The sequence below is a fragment of the Salvelinus sp. IW2-2015 genome, linkage group LG15 (assembly GCF_002910315.2).
Source record: "Salvelinus sp. IW2-2015 linkage group LG15, ASM291031v2, whole genome shotgun sequence".
NCBI classification, from domain to species: domain Eukaryota; kingdom Metazoa; phylum Chordata; class Actinopteri; order Salmoniformes; family Salmonidae; genus Salvelinus; species Salvelinus sp. IW2-2015.
In genome coordinates this window covers 18,484,555-18,506,614 of record NC_036855.1, presented here as the reverse complement: position 1 = coordinate 18,506,614, position 22,060 = coordinate 18,484,555, and the positions used below count along the sequence as shown (strand labels likewise).

At 41.7% G+C, this 22,060-nt stretch overlaps 1 protein-coding gene across 1 annotated transcript in view; it reads left to right on the top strand.

Moving 5' to 3' along the window:
- The window catches only part of LOC111974910 (adhesion G-protein coupled receptor D1-like), a 76,038-nt gene that overhangs the window by 12,672 nt on the left and 41,306 nt on the right, over positions 1 to 22,060 (top strand). The window contains exon 14 of the mRNA XM_024002981.1: positions 17,021 to 17,162. Within this exon, the coding sequence (XP_023858749.1) occupies positions 17,021 to 17,162 (142 nt within the window). The remainder of the gene's footprint in view (positions 1 to 17,020; positions 17,163 to 22,060) is intronic.

Here is a 22,060-nt window from a genome sequence, read left to right as displayed (position 1 = left end):
AAAAACTGAGGACCATCATGTCGAGACCGATGCCGAGCTCACCGAGCAGCCTGCTAGCCCGACCACCGAGGTTGAGGAGCCTAGAAGCAAATGCAGTACCCACCCCTCCCCCACACTGCCTGCTGACCAACTAGATGGAGAAGAGCCATGGCCTAGCACCAGCACAAGGGTAACATCACAACAAACACATGCACCTCCGTTACCCCTGCCACTAGCACCTGACAACCTTAGTGATGAGGAGCCAGCACAGGTTTGTCTTGACACTTACCCTATACACATTTTCAGTGGGAGAAAGCGGGCCTTTTGTAGCGCCTGGTTCAAGGTCTGCATTTGGTTGTGGTGCACCTTATGTCATCTGAGGATTTGATAGAGGACTTTTTCAATATGTGTAGCTTCTTTAGGAAACACACAGTAGCTTTTTATTTCATTGTTTTATTTAACTAGGGAAGTCAGTTAAGAACAAATTCTTACTACCCGGGCCAAACCTACCCGGGCCAAACCTACCCGGGCCAAACCTACCCGGGCCAAACCCTAAACCGGACGACACTGGGGCAATTGTGCGCTGCCATATGGGACTCCCAATCACGGCCAGTTGTGAAATAGCCCTGGTTCGAAACAGGGTCTGTAGTGACGCCTGTAGCACTGAGTTGCAGTGACTTAGACCGCTGTGCCACTCGTGAGCCCATAGTACTGCATAGTACACTGGGGAAAAACTGAAATTACTTGGACTGGCCATCTCACCACAGTGTCAGTCATTTTGAAATTGTGCTCGGTAAAATCGAATCTACTTGCACATATGGCACAGATGTGAGACTTGAGACCACAGGCTTATTGAAAGCAGTGACAGAGCCAAGCTTAAGTTTATTTCTAACATGACTCACAAAATCCTGGGGTTCCTTGATCCTCCTAACAAGTTACTGCAGTTTGAAGCTACTGATCTACACACCGGTGCCAAACTTGTCCACACTGTACGAATGGGTGCATTGAAAACCTGCGATGTGAATTTGAAAAGCTTTGGGAGGCATGCCTGGAGGGCACGAGCACACCGGCTCCAAGCAAACGACTGAGACTCATGAGTAAAACTCTGCAAGAGTACAATATGTACAGTAGTTGTAAAGCACTGTGGACCAGCATAATGAGGGACTGTAAAATACTGTTTTTCAGCTCATTGGATGCCGTGCTGGGGGAAATGTCATCGCAATTAAAATAGTCAACGGGTGGAAGCTCTGTGTGCCATTGATCTCAAGAGCCCAAACGTTTGGGATGTGAGCAATACCAAGCCATTGTTGGATCGAACCAAAACTGAACCAGTGGAAGCAGAGTTTATTGTGAGTCGAAATTTCTTGCAAAGTGAAATCGCAACTGCTGCCAACAACAACAAATGGACCCCACTCAGTGTTTTTCAAAGATATGGCAGGCCTTTGTCAGCAGTGCTGACTGTGCTGTTGGCACTGAAACATGGATTAATATTTGGTGGCATCTACGTTTGGGGCCTTCTCCACCCTGAAGAACATATTCAGTGAACACAGACGCAGTATGTTACATCAACGAAAAGCCCAGCTTGTCCAGCTGGCATTTGAGAGGGACCTGACAAGTACATTTCGCCAGGAAGGAGAAGGGAATCAGACACTTCTCATAAGGTGCAACACATAATTGAGGAAGCTGCAGCTCTTRTAAATGGTAAGCTACAACCTTTATGGCCCTGGACGCCATGCCAGAATATTAAATTCATTGTTTTTCCCTCATGCCTGGTTGTTTGGCAGTTTTTTTATGTAATGTGTAGTTACTTTAGGCCTTCGCTTTTTACTTCAATGCATGTTAAATTTACCTGTGATTCTTAATATGTGCTTGCTTTTGCGTGTCTAATTGCTATTGATAGATATACAGCTTTGCGTTATTTTATGGGTATAGGGACAATGACCAATGTAGCCTATTGGTTGTGCTCAGAGGTGAGCCCTGGCATGGTGCTCCTATTTGTATTTGTATTTATTCAGGATCCTGGGGTCCAGCAAAGTTAAGGCAGTTATATACAATAAAAAAGAACACTTTTCACAACACTTTGTGTTCTCTCAGGCCACTACTCTACTACCACATATATGCAATACAAAATCCATGTGTACGTGTGTGTAGAGTGCATATCTTATCATGTGTATGTCTGTCTATACCTGTATGTGTGTCTCTTCACAGTCCTCGCRGTTTCATAAGACGTATTTTTCTATTAAAAAAAAATCTGATTCTACTGCTTTCATCAGTTACCTGATGGYGAATAGAGTTCCAGGTAGCCATGGCTCTATGTAGTACCCTGCACCTCCCATAGTCTGTTCTTGACTTGGGGATTGTGAAGAGACTTTTGGTGTCTTGTGGGGTATGCATGGGTGTCCGAACTGTGTGCTAGTTTTTTAAACAGACAGCTCGGTGCATTCAGCATGTCAACACTTCTTACAAAAACAAGTAGTGATYAAGTCAATCTCTCCTCCACGTTGAAACATGAGAGATTTTACATGCATATTATTAATGTTAGCTCTCCGTGTACATTTAAGGSCTGCCCTGTTCTGAGCCAATTGTATTTTTCCGAGGTCCCTCTTTGTGGCACCTGACCACACGACTGAACAGCAGTCCAGGTGCGACAAAACTAGGGCCTGTAGGACCTGCCTTGTTGATAGTGTTGTTAAGAAGGCAGAGCAGCACTTTATTATGGACAGACTTCTCCCTATCTTAGCTACTGTTGTATCAATGTGTTTTMCCATGACAGTTTACAATCCAGGGTTACTCCAAGCAGTTTAGTCACCTCAACTTGCTCAATTTCACATTATTTATTACAAGATTTAGTTGAGGTTTAGGGTTTAGTGAATGATTTGTCCCAAATACAATGCTTTTAGTTTTTGAAATATTTAGGACTTACTTATTCCTTGCCACCCATTCTGAAACCAACTGCAGCTCTTTAACTTTTTAGGGATAGGGGGCAGCATTTTCACTTTGGATGAATAGCGTGCCCAGAGTGAACTGCCTCCTACTCTGTCCCAGATGCTAATATATGCATATTATTATTACTATTGGATATAAAACACTCTGAAGTTTCTAAAACTGTTTGAATGATGTCTGTGAGTATAACAGAACTCATATGGCWGGCAAAAACCTGAGAAAAAATCCAAACAGGAAGTGAGAATTCTGAGGCTGGTCGATTTTCAACTCATCGCCTATTGAAATCCCAGTAAGATATGGATCTGTTTGCACTACGCCTTCCACTAGATGTCAACAGTCTGTAGAACGTTGAATGGAGCCTCTACTGTGATGTGGGGCCGGATGGGAGGTGTTTGAGTCAGTGGTCTGGTGCCAATTCCTGGTCACGCGCATTCCACATGATATCGTCTTGTGTTCGATTACTTCTGTAGACACAAAGGAATTCTCCGGTTGGAACGTTATTTAATATTTATGATAACAACATCCTGAAGATTGATTCTCTACTTAGTTTGACAAGTTTATTCGACCTGTAATATAACTTTTTGAAGTTTTCTTCCGACGTTCGCCTGGACCTGCGCGAGCGTTTGGACATGTGTACTAAACGTGCTAGCAAAAGTAGCTACTTGGACATAAGTAATGGACATTATCGAACAAAACAACAATTTATTGTGGAACTAGGATTCCTGGGAGTGCATTCTGATGAAGATCATCAAAGGTAAGGGTAATATTTATGATGTAATTTCGTATTTCTGTTGACTCCAACATGGCGGAGAAGTGTTGTTTATATCTGAGCGCCGTCTCAGATTATTGCATGGTGTGCTTTTTCCGTAAAGTTTTTTTGAAATCTGACACAGCGGTTCAAATCAAATCAAATCAAATGTATTTATATAGCCCTTCGTACATCAGCTGATATATCAAAAAGTGCTGAACAGGAAACCCAGCCTAAAACTCCAAACAGCAAGCAATACAGGTTCTGTAGAAAGCACGTGGCTAGGAAAAAATCCTAGAAAGGCCAAAACCTAGGAGAAACCCTAGAGAGGAACCAGGCTATGAGGGATGGCCAGTCTCTTCTGGCTGTGCCGGGTGGAGATTATAACAGAACATGGCCAAGACGTTCAAATGTTGATAAATGACCAGCATGGGTCAAATTAAAATAATCACAGTAGTTGTCGAGGGTGCAGCAAGTCAGCACCTCAGGAGTAAATGTCAGTTGGCTTTTCATAGCGATCAGTAAGAGTATCTCTACCGCTCCTGCGGTCTCTAGAGAGTTAGAGAACAGCAGGTCTGGGAACAGGTAGCACGTCTGGTGAACAGGTCAGGTTCTATAGCCGCAGGCAGAACAGTTGAAACTGGAGCAGCAGCACGGCCAGGTGGACTGGGGACAGCAAGGAGTCATCATGCCAGGTAGTCCTGAGCATGGTCCTAGGGCTCAGGTCCTCTGAGAGAGAGAAAGAAAGAGAGAAAGAGAGAATTAGAGAGAACATACTTAAATTCACACAGGACACCGGAAAAGAAGGAGAAGTACTCCAGATATAACAAACTGACCCTAGCCCCCCGACACATAAACTACTGCAGCATAAATACTGGAGGCTGAGACAGGAGGGGTCAGGAGACACTGTGGCCCCATCCGATGATACCCGGACAGGGCCAAAACAGGAAGGATATTAACCCCTCCCACTTTGCCAAAGCATAGCCCCCACACACTAGAGGGATATCTTCAACCACCAACTTACCATCCTGAGACAAGGCCGAGTAGTGCCACAAAGATCTCCGCCACGGCACAACCCAAGGGGGGGCGCCAACCCAGACAGGAAGATATGTCAGTGACTCAACCCACTCAAGTGATGCATCCCTCCTAGGGACAGCATGAAGGAGCACCAGTAAGCCAGTGACTCAGCCCCTGTAATAGGGTTAGAGGCAGAGAATCCATGAGAGAGGGGAACCGGCCAGGCAGAGACAGCAAGGGCGGTTCGTTGCTCCAGAACCTTTCCGTTCACCTTCACACTCCTGGGCCAGACTACACTCAATCATATGACCCACTGAAGAGATGAGTCTTCAGTAAAGACTTAAAAGTTGACACCGAGTCTGCGTCTCTCACATGGGTAGGCAGACCATTCCATAAAATGAGCTCTATAGGAGAAAGCCCTACCTCCAGCTGTTTGCTTAGAAATTCTAGGGACAATTAGGAGGCCTGCGTCTTGTGACCGTAACGTACGTGTAGGACCAAATCGGAAAGATAGATAGGAGCAAGCCCATGTAATGCTTTGTAGGTTAGCAGTAAAACCTTGAATCAGCCCTTGCCTTAACAGGAAGCCAGTGTAGGAGACTAGCACTGGAGTAATATGATCAATTTTTTGGGGTTCTAGTCAGGATTCTAGCAGCCGTATTTAGCACTAACTGAAGTTTATTTAGTGCTTTATCCGGGTTAGCCGAAAAAAGTAGAGCATTGCAGTAGTCTAACCTAGTAGTAACAAAAGCATGGATTAATTTTTCTGCGTCATTTTTGGACAGAAATTTTCTGATTTCTGCAATGTTACGTAAATGAAAAAAGCTGTCCTTGAAACAGTCTTGATATGTTCGTCAAAAGAGAGATCAGGGTCCAGAGTAACGCCGAGGTCCTTCACAGTTTTATTTGAGACGACTTTACAACCATCAAGATAATTGTCAGATTCAACAGAAGATCCTTTGTTTCTTGGGACCTAGAACAAGCATCGCTGTTTTGTCCGAGTTTAAAAGTAGAACGTTTTCAGCCATCCACTTCCTTATGTCTGAAACACAGGCTTCTAGCGAGGGCAATTTTGGGGCTTCACCATGTTTTCATTGAAATGTACAGCTGTGTGTCATCCGCATAGCAGTGAAAGTTAACATTATGTTTTGCAATGACATCCCAAGAGATAAAATATATAGTGAAAACAATAGTGGTCCTAAAACGGAACCTGAGGAACACCGAAATGTACAGTTGATTTGTCAGAGGACAAACAATTCACAGAGACAAACTGATATCTTTCCGACAGATAAAGATCTAAACCAGGCCAGAACTGTCCGTGTAGACCAATTTGGGTTTCCAATCTCTCCAAAAGAATGTGGTGATCGACGGTATCAAAAGCAGCACTAAGGTCTAGGAGCACGAGGACAGATGCAGAGCCTCGGTCTGACGCCATTAAAAGGTCATTTACACACTTTCACAAGTGCAGTTTCAGTGCTATGATGGGGTCTAAAATCAGACTGAAGCATTTCTTATACATTGTTTGTCTTCAGGAAGCAGCTTTTTCAAAAAAATTGAGAGGAATGGAAGATTCGATATAGGCCGATGTTTTTTATATTTTCTGGGTCAAGGTTTGGCTTTTTCAAGAGAAGCTTTATTACTGCCACTTTAGTGAGTTTGGTACACATCCGGTGGATAGAGAGACGTTTATTATGTTCAACATAGGAGGGCCAAGCACAGGAAGCAGCTCTTTCAGTAGTTTAGTTGGAATAGAGTCCAGTATGCAGCTTGAAGGTTTAGAGGCCATGATTATTTTCATCATTGTGTCAAGAGATATAGTACTAAAACACTTGAGTGTCTCTCTTGATCCTAGGTCCTGGCAGAGTTGTACAGACTCAGACAGCTGAGCTTTGGAGGAATACGCAGATTTAAAGAGGAGTCCGTAATTTGCTTTCTAATGATCATGATCTTTTCCTCAAAGAAGTTCATGAATTTATTACTGCTGAAGTGATTGCCATCCTCACTTGGGAATGCTGCTTTTTTAGTTAGCTTTGCGACAGTATCAAAAAGAAATTTCGGATGTTCTTATTTTCCTCAATTATGTTGGAAAAATAGGATGATCGAGCAGCAGTGAGGGCTCTTCGATACTGCACGGTACTGTCTTTCCAAGCTAGTCGGAAGACTAGGTTGCATTAAGAACAAGTGATCTTTAATTCTATGTAAAACATGTATCTTTCATCAAAGTTTATGATGAGTATTTCTGTTTTTTGATGTGGCTCTCTGCAATTTCTCCGGATATTTTGGAGGCATTTCTGAACATGGCGCCAATGTAAACGAGATTTTTGGATATAAATATGCACATTATCGAACACAACATACATGTATTGTGTAACATGATGACCTATGAGTGTCATCCGATGAAGATCATCAAAGTTAGTGATTTTTATCTCTTCTGCTTTTTGTGACTCCTATCTTTGGCTGGGAAAATGGCTGTGTGTTTTTTGGACTTGGTGGTGATCTAACATAATCATATGTTGTGTTTTCGCTGTAAAACATTTTTTAAATCGGACACGATGGGTAGATTAACAAGATGTTTATCTTTCATTTGCTGTATTGGACTTGTTAATGTGTGAAAATTAAATATTTCAAAAAATATATTTTTGAATTTCCCGCGCTGCCTTTACAGCGGAATGTTGTCAGGGGTTCCGCTAGCGGAACGCATCTCCTAGAAAGGTTAAGTGTTACAGTGATTTCACTCGCTGTAGTAGCTGACGTGTATAGTGTTGAGTCATCTGCTAACATAGACACTCTGGCTTTACTCAAGCCAGTGGCATGTCATTAGTAAATATTGAAAAATGTAAGGGGCCTACACAGCTGCCCTGGGGAATTCCTGATTCAACCTGGATTATTTTGGCGAGGCTTCCATTAAAGAACACCCTCTGTGTTCTATTAGACTGGTAACTCTTTATCCACAATATAGCAGGGGGTGTAAAGCCATAACACATATGTTTTTCCATCAGAACTATGATCGATAATGTCAAAAGACGCACTGAAGTCTAACAAAACAGCTCCCATAATCTTTTTATCATAATTTTCTCTCATCCAATCATCAGTCATTTGTTTAAGTTCAGTGCTTGTTGAATGTCCTTCCCTATAAGCGTGCATAAAGTCTGTTGTCAATTTGTTTACAGTAAAATACCATTGTTTCAGGTCAAACACAATTTTTTCCAAACGTTTACTAAGGGTTGGTAACAGGGTGATTGGTCGGATATTTGAAACAGTAAAGGGGTCTTTACTATTCTTGGGTAGTGGAATTTATTTTGCTTCCCTCCAGGCCTGAGCGCACACACTTTCTAGTAGGCTTAGATTGAACATATGTCAAATAGGAGTGGCAATATCATCCTCTGTTATCCCCAGTAGTTTTCCATCCAAGTTGTCAGACCCCGGTGGCTTGTTATTGTTGATAGACAACAATTTTTTCACCTCTTCCACACTCACTTTATGGAATTCAAAATTACAATGCTTGTCTTTCATAATTATACTTGGATGTGTAATGTCAGCATTTGCTAATCTTGCCAATGAAAAAATTAATTAAAGTAATTGGCAATGTCAGTGGGTTTTGTGATGAATGAGCCATCTGGCTCAATGACTGATGGAGCTGAGTTTGCCTTTTTGCCCGAAATTTAATTTAAGGTGCTCCAAAGCTTTTTGCTATTGTCCTTGTTGTCCACTTCAGGGATGCTGAAATTGGCATTGCATAATTTCATCCCACTGACTGGTGGTAGGTAGCCTTTTGTCCATGGTCCTGAATCGATGGTTAAYGTGTGTGCTTTTTTAATGAGCTCATCTTGGGCTATAAGTCTTCATGGGGCTTCTCTTCAACATCACATGCTTTCTTGTGTGCTAAATGGCAGTTGTTGTGTATATGGCTGCATTTCAGATAGGCCTACATTTTTGTACATTTTGTATGTCGCAGTAGTATAGGACCAATACCGTGTGTAGCCTACTAAAAGAAGTAGGCAAACGTTGACTCTGTTATCATTCATTTGCATTACAGTCATTGTGTGATAGGCTACTGTAAAAGTTATGTCAATACTATGAAAACGACACAGCCTACTTTATCGCTCTGCTCTCTTCCTATAGCATGTGGGTGTGTGTTGCCCTCTGAATGGGCATTTAATCTTATTCGTGGCAGATTCAAATTGGGTGCTGTCATGTAGGAAATTTCACATCAGCTATGAATATAAAATATGCACTTTGTTTGATTTAGTTAGCTTTTCTGAAACACGCCCACAGAAAATATTGCTTACTGTAGGTTAAGCTCATTGCGTAGTGTCACAAATTCAACAGAAATGTAGCCTACAGTTGTACTGATTGAAGTTTAAGCTATGAAGCCTGTAAGAATCTTTGATAGCCTAGTGGTGCTCATCGTGTCGAGCTGTTCTGTGCACAAATTATGTGTAGGTCTATGGCAGCTACGCTGCATTTCGGATACAGTTGTACAGTATTTCATAGTGGAGCACATATCTTTCTTGTGTTATTATATAAAACAATGGTATTGATGTGTACGGCTACATTTCAGATACATTTGAACAACTGTATGACCAATCTACCTTGTTTTATTAGGGCTCCAAATTGATTTAAAATGCTCCCTCAGGCATGTCATCCTCCAGCGGGTCTGATGATATCCCTAGTTGATATTGACTGCTAACATGAATGACTTTCAGCTCAAAATGCAGGTGTAAAACACACTTTCTTTATCTCGCATTTGGAAAWTGTATCACCGTTTATGGCTMTAATGACAGGCTACATTTGCTCAGCGATTGTGRACGTGTGCGGGGGTCGCAAGCATTGAACCACTCCTTTTTGGGATCGCGGCTCAAAATGTTTGAGAACCACTGAACTAGCGAACAATTTGCTGATTTGCTGTACAGCTAGCTATACACTGTAAAAATAGAAAGACTCAAAACACTGTGATTGTGTAATGAAACTATGAAAAGTAGTGCACCTAAGCTGAGATCTGGTGTTTGAAGAGTGTTTGAATTTAAACCCAATGTCAGTATTATGATACACAAAGTTTTAAAAACAGAATAGAAGTATTCTGAAACACCCAAAGTGGTTATTCAATCTGAATATTAGTGTTTTCAGAGAGTGGGGTTTCAGTGCATGTAAAAGCAGCATCAAACACACACAAAATGGTGCCTCATACAATCAAATGGAGAACTGCAAATGGTTTATAGCCTAAATATTGATWGATTTTTAGAAACAGGAGGAGACAGAGAAGGAGTGGAAGTGGGACAGGCGAAAGCGGGAATTGAATTGAACATCTTAGTAAGATGGTACGACGACATTTCATTGGAATTTCATTGGAATTTTACACTCAACAACACAGCCACACTGTAAAAAAATATTCTGTGGTGAATTGAAATATAATTTTTTTAAATAAAAATAACATACTGTAAACCTAATAAATGAATGCAAGTCATTTCAATTATTTSTTTATTTAATTTGACCCATTTTTGGGGGGAATAAATCCAACATAATATTTTGCTCAAAATGTAAATATATTTTATGAGGATAAGCAAAGATTGAGAAAATGTTGTTATTGAACTCATTGGAAGTCTGGWTTTAATCTCCTTGCACTTCCTATTTTGCCACATGGCTCAGTTTTTACAGGATTGTGAGTAATTAAAACATTTCTGACTTAATGATTATTTTACACAATGTTGTATGCATGTTTGAAGAAAGAAAAATGTATAGTTCTATGTAAAAAATACTATTGTTACAGACACCTGGATAGCTGCAGTGAAATGTGTCGTTTTACAGGGTCGGCACCCCTGGAGCAAATTAGGGTTAAGTGCCTTCAAGGGCACATCAACAGATTTTTCACCTTGTCGGCTCAGGAATTCAAACCAGCGACCTTTCAGTTACTGACCCAACACTCTAACCACTAGGCTACCTATCGGCCGGTATTAGTGTTAGTATTAAGCACCATGTTATGCCATGAGTTGTAATGGATCATGATGAACAGCTTTCAAAACCATCAGGCAAAATGACATGCAATGATGAGATGACACATTCCCACATTTCCAACTTTTAATGGTAGAGGCAAATARAGTATCCTGCAATGTTTACTGTAAAACCTCTAATTACTGCTGATGGATTGAGCACTGTGCCTGCTAAAATGGGTTAAACTGGCAAATGATCAGATACATAAATCAATGTTGAACATTAAAATAAGAAATGATCTAATTCTGAACTAGACAGGATTTTAAACACCATAATAGTGTTTAGAAGCTTTAGCGAGAGGAAACAACACCAAAAGAGAAGGTGTATAATTCTGCACTAAACAGAGCTCGAAACACCAAAATTGTATTTTCAACCTTTTCTGGTAATGCTCCCAGTCCCTGGCAAGGTGTTGCACAACACTTGATTAAGTGGTGTTACAATATACCATGTAATGTTTCAAAACATCTCAGGATGATGTGTTTCAATACTCCAGCAAAGTTAAAGTTTTGGCTCCTTCACATTGGTGGCAACAATTACTAGCATAGGCCGACTGGTCTTTTGGTGTGTCAAAATTGCTTGAAATGTATCATTTACTCATGAAGCTTGCATTTGGAATTTGTTTTTAAAATGTATTATTACATAATCAAAATGTGTTGTAGACTAAATAATGTAAAGGGCTGTCTGATAACCTCAATAAATAAACTAAGGTTTCGTGACCTTGCCTATAAGGTTCTATCTACGCAACGCATAGTTCTGAGATATTGAGCATCAAAGATTTCACATACCAGATCTCAGAACTGTTTTGTAGTGAATTGTTCTTTCATAACCCGTTGAGGTCCTCACCTTAAAAGTATCTAAAGTACAGAGTATCAAAATCCTGAGACATGTGTAAATCATTTGTACCTTATGGCTCTGAAATGTTCTGAAAGGTTCTATCTAACACTTCTGAATTAGAAAGAAGACTGCAGCCATTTGAATACATAAATTGTAAAATATCACTATTTTACCAAGATAGTCAGTACTCATCATCAAATGCATTATGAAATAAATTAAGATCATCAGACGAATTACTGTCATTACTGAACAACAATCATTTACTTTAAGCTTTCTGACAGTGTTTTTCTGTTGTTGCCCGAGTGCCATTATTGCTGACTAGACTAGCCTAGACCATAAGAGGGAGATGGAAAAGACATGTGTTCTGATTGGTCCATCTATATTGTTCAGGCTTGTGATTGGATTGCAGATAGAACCTTATAGCACCAACTTCAAATGTTTATGCAGATAGAACTAACTTCACAGTGTAACGTCTGSTTCCAACTCACACTCTCAGACACATAGATCCCCTGAATGCAGCTCATTTTCCAGCCCACTTTCCAGCTCACTCTCTCCAACAAGTAGATCCCCTGAATGCAGCTCACTCTCCAGATCCCAATCACCCYAATTCTGATCACCTGTTCACACAGCAATATGTCATTATCACACACTATTTAGTTCAGTTCTTTGCACCCCTTCTTTTTGAGGTATTGTTTGTTTTTGACACACTTCTCTTCCGAGCTTTGTTTTTCCCGTCATTTACGCCTCCCGTGTATGATAGTTTTTGCCTGCCTCACTAACGATGCCTTTTGCCTATTCCCTGCCTGTACCTTAGCCTATCGGATTTCCTGTTATCAACCTATTGCCTGATCTCCRGGACAACGTTACTAGCCTTGTCCCTGCCTGTACTGTTGCCTTTTGGACCCGCTGTGTATGACCTGCTGCCTGCCCCTGGACCCAGCTACCTGCCTCCTCCTGTGGTCCTTTACATTAAACACCTGCTGCGCCCTGCACTTGAAACCAGCTCTCTGTCTCCCTTGTGTTCATTACACACAGACAAAAATGGCAGATGGATGTCAGATGGAACCTTATAGTCCCAATGTCTGTTTGCATGTATAGATRGTTTTTTTACTTGACTTGAGAATTGATTTGAAAAAACTTGTGACTCGGCTTGACTTGTCTTGCTCTTAGAATGCACGACTTGTACTTGACTCGAGACTCAARCCATTCTATTTGGGACTCGACTTGAGACTCTGACCTTGTGATGTGAGATTTGCTTGTGACTCGAATAATAGTGACTTGGTCCCACCTCTGTGTATATATAGTCCCACTCCCAGCTGATAACACTCTTAAAGCATGTACAGTAACTACATGGTTTTATGGTCTATATCAATGATAATTTACCAACTCTCAAAAACTTRCAAAAATACAGTAAGTTGTCAGTGTATCTCTGTGAGTGTGAATGTTGTTACTGGACCATTCGGAGCAGGAGTCCACCCCTGTGGTCAGTGGGCTGATTGAGACAGTGGACAAAGTGATGGTCCAGATGGTGTCCAGCCTGGAGTCCAGCCCCAGCCCTCACTCTCTCATCTCACTGGGAGGAAAGTCCTTTGTAGCAGGTTAGTACCATGGTGACTCAACTCTCTCCAGTCCTGACTGTACTGTACTGACACACTGTAGTGTCTAACTGTAAACAGAGTGTTAGAGACCCTACAGATGTAGGATCTTAATTTAAGCCAGTATGCTACAGCAGAAAAATTATCCTATAACAACAGGAAATGTGAATTGTTTTGTGGAGTATAATTAATTACACATTTGTGTATGGGTTACCATTTTTTTTAGGGCAAATCAAGTCTGACATTTTAAAGTGGAAATTACAAACTTTAGAAGCGTTTTAAACCCTTGAATACACTACATGTTTGCATTTCCTGGGTTCCCCAAAAGCTTAGATAACCATGGTCCTTTCAACAGACCCCATTTGTGCACAATATTTTTGTTTGCCTGTAGACAAGCTTGCATCATCTCTCTCCCAGGGGCTAAGTCAAATCTTTGATCTGCACATAAATCATCATCACCACTAGATAACACTGTGCCTTTGGCTCCCAGTCAGAACCCTCCAGGCCTGGTGTTGGAGTTAGTTAAACACTCGCAGTGGTCCCTCTCTGTTTCTAACCTCTGACCCGAACAGATTACTCTCTAATGAAGATCCCACAGAACTACAATCTTCCACTCTACCGCTTCCCCACGCAAGGAAAGAACTACATCTCAGTGCCTGGCGAGGCATTCACCATGCAGTGTGAGTTCCCTACATCCCATTTCACTCTTTTTCTACGAACATACTATACATTTACATACTTACTCTCTCAAAGTAATTCCTATTTTGTCTTGCATATTACACTGCTAGAATATAGCATAGGCTCATCTTTCTTTTGTGTCCGACTCTTACTCCTCCTCAGCACACAGCTTCCTTGGATTGAATTTGAATAAATACTTCTCATTAGATCTGCACACTGTTTCTGCCAAGAGAAAGAGCTTAGTTCACTCTTATCTGCGCTGTGAGTGCTGGTTAGGCAGTAATTATGGCAGTATTAAAACTGTGTTTGTTTGACTTGTGTTCGGGTCAGATCCACTTGGCTCCACCTGGCCCCCAAACGCACTGTGTTGCTACACTAACATTTAAAACAATAATTTAAATAATCTATTAAAGCACCATTATCAGAAATGGAATATAAATGTTACTGCTGACAACCTAAGCTCCTAGATTGAGTTAATGTAACATTGTGCATCCTGACACATGGTATACAGTATTAAAGGCACCAAGTGGAGCTTTTATAAGCCAATTAAGTGCAGAAAAAAAAAWGAAATCCACTTGGACTGAGATACTTCCAAGTATTAATAAAAAGTTGCAGATGTATTATGTCTATAGGCAAACTGGCCACCAGCTGATCTCTCAAAGGGTCTGGTAAGGGGCATTACACTCATTACATACAAAGAGCATTACATTAAAAACCTTGACATAATGGTTACCTTCATATACAATGGCCGTGTCCGAAATCTATCTTGCCTACTACTTACTAAATGATATGTGTTCTAATCGAACTACATACTATTTAGAACGTACTGTTTAGTACAAAATATCAACATACTAGGCTCCCCCATTCTGAGAATGCCTCATCTAATGCGCAATTGCGTTAATTCCCGCCATTCGTTCATTTGGGTAAAGCACCTCCCCTTGTCTCATTATCAGCTGATGTCAAACACACGTCTGAATAGACGATTCTCTTCTTCAAAAGTGTGCAGTGAATTCTACTACATGAAAAGCTGAAATGAGTATAACATCCTGGCATTTAAAGCATACGCAATTTTCTAAATTTGACATACTATTAAACTTTATATTTTCGCATGCCTACTATTTAGAATGCAAGTATGGGCCTATGTATTTTCAATACCTTTTTTTTTCTTACTCAGTGAGGTAGATTTGATTTAATGAAAAAGGTTTTTTTTCACCCTCAAGTACTTCACATCCCTCTCTAGTTGTCATTGTTTAGGTGGGACTGGGTGGTAGGGGTAGTGCATAGGAGCAGGCCACAGGCCTCCTGCTGTACTGTTTCAGTTATGGCACTGTGACTTGCATCATTTCCCAACACACATGTGGTCTGTGGTAACCCTCCGTCTCACCCGTGTGTGAGCATACAGCTCTCCCATTAGTCAGAGAATGCCAACCTGAGGCAGCGAGGCCGTGTTAATTAAGTTCCACTCCCTGTGAGCATTTTAGCAGCTCCTCATCACATTCTCAGCCCTGCTGTGGGTCTGTGTTTCACCTTTGACCCCTCTCTCCTCTCCTTCCCTCCCCCCTCCTTAACATCTCCCCCCTCCCTCTATCATCTCCCCCTCTCTCCCTCTTAGCCCAAACCACCATTGTGGGTGTGTTCTACCACAACATGCACAACTACTACACAGGGATCAGCCCCCTCAGGACCAGGTAAGGGGGATGGGAAGACACATAAAGAGCCATGATCATACCAAACAGGAATGCTCTCTGTGTATGAATTATGAACCATTTACTAGTATCTATAACGGCACTCGTCGGATGAAGAACGAGACCAAGGTGCAGCGTGGTAGGCGTTCATGATTTTTAATAAACTGAACACCGCAACGAAATAACAAAGTAGAAAAAACGAAAGCGCACAGTTCTGTCAGGCAACAAAAACAGCTAAACAGAAAATAATTCCCCACAAAACCCAAACGGAAGATCACAACTTATGTATGATCCCCAATCAGAGACAACGATAGACAGCTGCCTCTGATTGGGAACCACACATGGCAAAAACAACAAAGAAATAGAAAACATAGAATCTCCCACCCAAGTCACACCCTGACCTAACCAAACATAGAGAATAAATAAGGATCTCTAAGGTCAGGGCGTGACAGTATCATATACAGTACAGTAGACAGCAAACCTAGTTCAGGGCCTGCAAAAAGTCATGTCATATTCTCATTTATAAGCATTTAGTTGAAAAGGCTTGAGGTTGTCGAATCATCTGTTTGGAATTAGACTAGTCCGAAAAGTACGCAATAAACAAAATTGTTTACTTTGCACGCCGCGCAATTATGAATTACCACCATTGAGAAGAAGTGATCTCAGATAATCTAAGGGATGTTACGGCACTAAGCGCTCTGAGCGTCAGCCAGGATCACTTCCTGTGTGTCTCCCCTGGTGGAGAGGCGCCCCTGTTTCCTGTCGTCAAGAACGGATCATGCCTGGGGCCAGTCCTTATCAGTCTCCCACCAGGCTGTCTCTCATCTCACCACTTAACCTCCACTGATTGATACACCCTGCCATTAACTTCATACAGGAACTTGACTCCATACTTCTTTCCCCATCAATAGGGGATGCGTATTTCGATAATGCTGTGACATTTATTCTTTGCATGACTTGGAATTTGATTAAAGTAATTAAGTGGTATAGTACTAAACAATCTTGTTTGCTTTAAAACATGTAGTAACTGGGAGACTTCATCAATGGCATAATTGTGTCTTTTATGCTCAATAAGTTGGACTGACTATATTGTGGCCCTCAGTAACTTTGACTGCCTCTTCAGAATCCAGCTCTAAATGTAATATGTATAAGTTTTAAGGCACAATCTGCTTCTGCAACAATATATAACAATATACTTTGTTCTAAATGAGTTTCTCAGTAAAGCGGATAAATAATGATAAACACGTTTCTTTTACAATTGATGGTGAGGTTAGTTCATAATGGTTTTGTTTCACTCCCCAGTGGGTGAGAATGTCCGTCTGCACAATGATATGGGGGTGTTGCCTCTACAACCTATCGTCACTTACATTGACCTAGAAAAGCTCCTGTTGAGATGCTGTGTTTTCACTGTGATTGATGACGTTGACAGATGTATCAGTCCCACTCCCATGCTACTGTTCTGAGCACTCTGTGACACTACTGTGTAGATAGAACACCCCAGCAGAGCTCTTATTGGTGTTCGAGTGACATTCTGTATCATCTCTCTCTCTCAGGATCAACGAGGCAGCTGATTTCAAAGACCATAAGATCCAGGTGGCCAGTTTCCTCATCTCACTGAAGGTGGAGCCATCGCCTGCCCTGTCCGTCAACCTGTCTGGGTCTCCGCTCATCAAGATCGTCCTCACACACATCCTGGTAAGAGAACTTCACCAACACAAATACATCACGTAGGATTACTCCAGTGTATTAAATTACCAAGCTATGTCAATGGATTACCATTTTACTGGCCATAAGAAACCTTTCATCTCTGTCTTAGTGAAGTACTTGAAATTGTGCTGAAAAACTGCTTAGCAATAGTTTTCCTGAAATAAGCAGCACAGTTGTTGGGGGTAGTATTCTTACCTTATCAGAAGGAATAAGGGTGTGATTTTTAGACTATTCTCAGCTGTTTTCTCTCACAGTATGTGAAAGGATCTGTGTTTCTTGTGGAAACAGGATTGTAAAGGAAATATATTTGGGTTTTCATTTGTCCCAACCTCTTTATTGAAACAAAAGTAATTCTACACTTTTGAACTGTAGGCTTTGGGTACTTTTAAAGGAACGATAATTTGAGTTCATGAATAACATATTTTTTGCCTTTTTGCTTTGTGGCAGGGATTTAGTGGAGAAAGTGTTGCCAGCTTTCCATGGGAAATGCATTTGAAGCCCATAATGAAAGTTAACTTAGAAGACGTGTATGGCAATTGTTAGCCCTCTAAATGCAGAAATGCAATGGAGAGCTCTAAAGTCCATCCATAGAACACTCTTCTTCAACACACAGAAAGAGTAAGAATGATCGAGTCATCCCATCCATCTTATTCAAAAAAACATTTTCCATAAACATTCAATTGTTGCATAAGGACCAAATGACCTCACAAGATATCATCCAATATTTTTTACCAAAAATGAGATGTGATAGTTTTCCATCAACAGCTAACATAAGCAGCCGTCCATTACACTTGGAGAGAATGTGCTTCTCCAGCCATGTGAGCTGCTCAGTAGAAAATATTCACTTGCTAGTGAATCGCCATCAAAGGTGTTTTTTTCTCTTCCGCCTTTCTTAAGAGCACAAATGAAAACCAAGCGGGTTTGTGAAACCATGGCAATGGGTGTTGTTTGCCTCCATTTTCCCCCTGGAAATAAATGTTTATGCTGCAGTGATCTGGCCACGTTCCTGTGACATGATTACTGTGTTTGTTTTAGCAGACACTACGGGAGAAGGGAGAATGTCTTTCTCTTATGAAGTGCTGGAGATGTGTTCCAGTGCTCTTTCATCTTGATTCAAGGTGTTTCTATTTACAGTCACTGGGCCTGCCTTAGTGCTCATTGTTATGGTGCCAAAATAAAGTAGTGATAAATCAATGGTTTTCACAGAAATCCCCCCCAATCAACATTGGTCTTGTGTCGGGAATAGTTTGGACCTCAATTCCTGTGACAACAAATATGCACCACTGCTGCTTTCATCAGTTTTATGACGAATTACCGTACAGTATGTGATTTGGGTTTTTAACTTGGTGTCAACACCTAACATAAGAGTATCTGAGACTTACAGTGCATACGGAAAGTGTTCAGACCCCTTGACTTTTTCCACATTTTGTTACGTTACAGCCTTTTTCTAAAATGTATTAAATAAATAAAAATGAATTATCAATCTACACGCAATGCCCATTAATGACAAAGTGAAAACAGGTTTTTAGACATTTTTGAAAATACCTTATTTACATACAGTTGAAGTTGGAAGTTTCCATACACCTAGGTTGGAGTCATTGAAACTCGTTTTTCAACCACTCCACAAATTTCTTGTTAACAAACTTTAGTTTTGGCAAGTCGGTTAGGACATCTACTTTGTGCATGACACAAGTAATTTTTCCAACAATTGTTTACAGACTTTTATTTTTTATTTAACCAGGTAGGCCAGTTGAGAACAGAAGTTCTCATTTACAACTGCGACCTGGCCAAGATAAAGCAAAGCAGTGCGACATAAACAACAACACAGAGTTACACATGGAATAAACAAAACATACAGTCAATAACACAATAGAGAAAAAAAGTATATATACAATGTGTGCAAATGAGGTAAGATAAGGGAGGTAAGGCAATAAATAGGCCATAGTGGCGAAATAATTACAATTTAGCAATTAAACACTGGAGTGATAGAGACTGGAGTGATAGATGTGCATAAGATGAATGTGCAAGTAGAGATAATGGGGTGCAAAGGAGCAAAACATTTAAAATAACAGTATGGGGATGTGGTAGTTGGATGGGCTATGTACAGGTGCAGTGATCTGTGAGCTGCTCTGACACCTGGTGCTTAAAGTTAGTGAGGGAGATATGAGTCTTCAGTGATTTTTGCAGTTCGTTCCAATCATTGGCAGCAGAGAACTGGAAGGAAAGGCGACCAAAGGAGGAATTGGCGTTGAGGGTGACCAGTGAAATATACCTGCTGGAGTGCGTGCTACGGGTGGGTGCTGCTATGGTGACCAGTGAGCTGAGATAAGGTGGGGCTTTACCTAGCAAAGACTTATAGACCTTGAGCCAGTGAGTTTGGCGATGAATATGAATCGAGGGCCAGCCAACGAGAGCATACAGGTCGCAGTGGTGGGTAGTATATGGGGCTTTGGTGACAAAACGGATGGCACTGTGATAACTGTGATAGACTACAACCAGTTTGCTGAGTAGAGTGTTGGAGGCTATTTTGTAAATGACATCGTTGAAGTCAAGGATCGGTAGGATAGTCAGTTTTACGAGGGTATATTTGGCAGCATGAATGAAGGATGCTTTGTTGCGAAATAGGAAGCCGATTCTAGATTTGATTTTGGATTGGAGATGTTTGATATGAGTCTGGAAGGAGAGTTTACAGTTTAGCCAGACACCTAAGTATTTGTAGTTGTCCACGTATTCTAGGTTAGAACCGTCCAGAGTAGTGATGCTAGTCGGGCTGGCGGGTGCGGGCAGCGAACGGTTGAAAAGCATGCATTTGATTTTGCTAGTGTTTAAGAGCAGTTGGAGGCCACGGAAGGAGTGTTGTATGGCATTGAAGCTCGTTTGGAGGTTAGTTAACACAGTGTCCAAAGAAGGGCCAGGTGTATACAGAATGGTGTCGTCTGCGTAGAGGTGGATCAGGGAATCACCCACAGCAAGAGCGACATCGTTGATATATACAGAGAAAAGAGTCGGCCCGAGAATTGAACCCTGTGGTACCCCCATAGAGACTGCCAGAGGTCCGGACAACAGGCCCTCCGATTTTACACACTGAACTCTATCTGAGAAGTAGTTGGTGAACCAGGCGAGGCAGTCATTTGAGAAACCAAGGCTATTGAGTCTGCCGATAAGAATACGGTGATTGACAGAGTCGAAAGCCTTGGCCAGGTCGATGAAGATGGCTGCACAGTACTGTCTTTTATCGATGGCGGTTATGATATCGTTTAGTACCTTGAGCGTGGCTGAGGTGCACCCGTGACCAGCTCGGAAACCGGAATGCACAGCGTAGAAGGTACGGTGGGATTCGAAATGGTCAGTTATCTGTTTATTAATTGGCTTTCAAAGACTTTAGAAAGGAAGGGCGGGATGGATATAGGTCTGTAACAGTTTGGGTGTAGAGTGTCACCCCCTTTGAAGAGGGGGATGACCGCGGCAGCTTTCCAATCTTTAGGGATCTCGGACGAAATGAAAGACTGGTAATAGGGGTTGCAACAATGGCGGCGGATAATTTTAGAAAGAAAGGGTCCAGATTGTCTAGCCCAGCTGATTTGTACGGGTCCAGGTTTTGCAGCTCTTTCAGAACATCTGCTATCTGGATTTGGGTAAAGGAGAAGCTGGGGAGGCTTGGGCAAGTAGCTGCGAGGGGTGCGGAGCTGTTGGGCGGGGTAGGGGTAGCCAGGAGGAAAGCATGGCCAGCCGTAGAGAAATGCTTATTGAAATTTTCGATTATCATGGATTTATCGGTGGGGACCGTGTCACCTAACCTCAGTGCAGTGGGCAGCTGGGAGGAGGTGCTCTTGTTCTCCGTGGACTTTACAGTGTCCCAAAACTTTTGGGAGTTAGAGCTACAGGATGCAAATTTCTGTTTGAAAAAGTGTCAAGAGAATTTTCAGTCCCAATGATAATAACTAACAATCAATAGCTTTGACCAATCCCAGAGGTTTGTAAGACCATGGGTTTAATAATAATTAGGCAAAGACTCATCTTATGCAAAAGGTTAGTACAGTTTATTCAGAGAACGTTCTGAAGTCCATTATACAAAGACATCCATTTTATACTTGCTCCGCACATACTTCCACAGCACAACAGTAGGTATCCTACGCACATACATACACACAAACAGTAGGTGAGTTGTATCCTTCACCAGAGTTCTCACCACTGTGTATCACTACCCAGCCGACAGTTCCATTCCCCCGAGATTAGGGAAACCTTGAGAAGTACTCCCTGTCCTATCATAAGTTCAATGGCGCGGATAATTTTAGAAAGAAAGGGTCCAGATTGTCTAGCCCAGCTGATTTGTACGGGTCCAGGTTTTGCAGCTCTTTCAGAACATCTGCGATCTGGATTTGGGTGAAGGAGAAGCTGGGGAGGCTTGGGCAAGTAGCTGCGAGGGGTGCGGAGCTGTTGGGCGGGGTAGGGTAGCCAGGAGGAAAGCATGGCCAGCCGTAGAGAAATGCTTATTGAAATTTTCGATTATCATGGATTTATCGGTGGGGACCGTGTCACTACCTCAGTGCAGTGGGCAGCTGGGAGGAGGTGCTCTTGTTCTCCGTGGACTTTACAGTGTCCCAAAACTTTTGGGAGTTAGAGCTACAGGATGCAAATTTCTGTTTGAAAAAGTGTCAAGAGAATTTTCAGTCCCAATGATAATAACTAACAATCAATAGCTTTGACCAATCCCAGAGGTTTGTAAGACCATGGGTTTAATAATAATTAGGCAAAGACTCATCTTATGCAAAAGGTTAGTACAGTTTATTCAGAGAACGTTCTGAAGTCCATTATACAAAGACATCCATTTTATACTTGCTCCGCACATACTTCCACAGCACAACAGTAGGTATCCTACGCACATA